Source organism: Chaetura pelagica, unplaced genomic scaffold (assembly GCF_000747805.2).
Source record: "Chaetura pelagica isolate M959 unplaced genomic scaffold, ChaPel_1.0 scaffold1064, whole genome shotgun sequence".
NCBI classification, from domain to species: domain Eukaryota; kingdom Metazoa; phylum Chordata; class Aves; order Apodiformes; family Apodidae; genus Chaetura; species Chaetura pelagica.
The window spans coordinates 919,774-920,978 of NW_009953063.1; the positions used below are offsets into that span (position 1 = coordinate 919,774).

Consider the following 1,205-nt stretch of genomic DNA (forward strand, 5'->3'; position numbering starts at 1 on the left):
CAGGGGCTCTAGCAGCCGAACCCCGTCCCCCCGCTGCTCTCGGTTGCAGACGGCATCGAGCCTTTCCAGCGGTACAACATCTCGCTGTACCCCCTCTACAACCACGCCGTAGGGGTGCCCGTCCACACCACAGCCTACTCCAAGCAGAAGGGTACGTGTGCCCCTAGCAGCAGCCCTCGGGGGTGCGGCAGGGCCGGAAACCCACACCTTGGGCGTGGGACTCACCCCCCAGTGCATCCCCCTGCGCCAAGGCAGCGGTTCTGCACAGCGCCCGGTCTCTCCTGCCCTGTTTCAGCACCATCCGACGCCCCGAAGCTCCACCTGAAGAGCATCAGCAAGTCCAACGCTGAGCTCCGCTGGGACCCGGTGCCTGTTGAGATGCAGAATGGCTTTATCACCGGCTACACCATCTTCTGGGCCAACAGCATCGCAGAAGTGCCGAGTGAGCCCTGCCTATCTCCCCGTTGGCCCTGCCCTCTGTCCGCATCCATGTGTCTGTAGGGGGTGTGTGGGTCCCATACGGGTCCCCCCACCAGCAGACTCAAGGGGCCGTGCAGGTGAGGTCACCCACAGAGCAGCCCCCCCTGGGCCAACCCCTCTGTGTTTCCCCAGGCGCTGCCGTGAATCCCACTCTCAGCTCCTTTGTCATCCAGGACCTGAAGCCATCGACCCTGTACAGAGTGCACATCATGGCATCCACGGCTGCCGGCAGCACCAACGGCACCAGCCTGACCCTGGTGACCACGGTGCTCGGTGAGGGGGTGTGGGGACAGGAGGAGACCCACCAGCCCCTCCATCCTGCCCTGGCCTCCCAGCACAGTGGGGCCAGAGCAGCCCCTCTGCAGCCCCCTCATCACAGTCTTCCCTGTGCACTTTCCAGATGACAATGAAATCCAGTTCCTCTTCCTGACCCTGGGGCTGATCTTTGTCCTGTTCATACTTTTGCTCATCTGCTTCCAGAAGAACGGGCGGTGAGTACTGAGAGGCACCAGGGGCTAGACCAGCCCTGCACTGAGCTGGGCTGCCCTGGCAGCCCCTGGCCCCGCTGGCTGTGCTGGCTGCGGGGGGACAGGGTGGCAGGAGCAAGACCAGCCCCACGGCCACACGTCCAAGGCTTCCTGGCTGAATGCCCTTGTCCTGTGGCCACCAGTGTGAAGCAGCAGTTCTGGCCCAGCGGCCCCGACCCCGCCAACAGCAGCCCGCGC

At 64.5% G+C, this 1,205-nt stretch overlaps 1 protein-coding gene across 1 annotated transcript in view; it reads left to right on the forward strand.

Moving 5' to 3' along the window:
* CSF3R (colony stimulating factor 3 receptor (granulocyte)) overlaps positions 1 to 975 on the forward strand; it is a 5,680-nt gene extending 4,705 nt beyond the window's left edge. The window contains exons 10-13 of the mRNA XM_009996703.1: positions 50 to 151; positions 296 to 442; positions 613 to 753; positions 881 to 975. Coding sequence (XP_009995005.1) covers positions 50 to 151; positions 296 to 442; positions 613 to 753; positions 881 to 975 — 485 coding nt within the window. The remainder of the gene's footprint in view (positions 1 to 49; positions 152 to 295; positions 443 to 612; positions 754 to 880) is intronic.
* Positions 976 to 1,205: the final 230 nt, after the last annotated feature.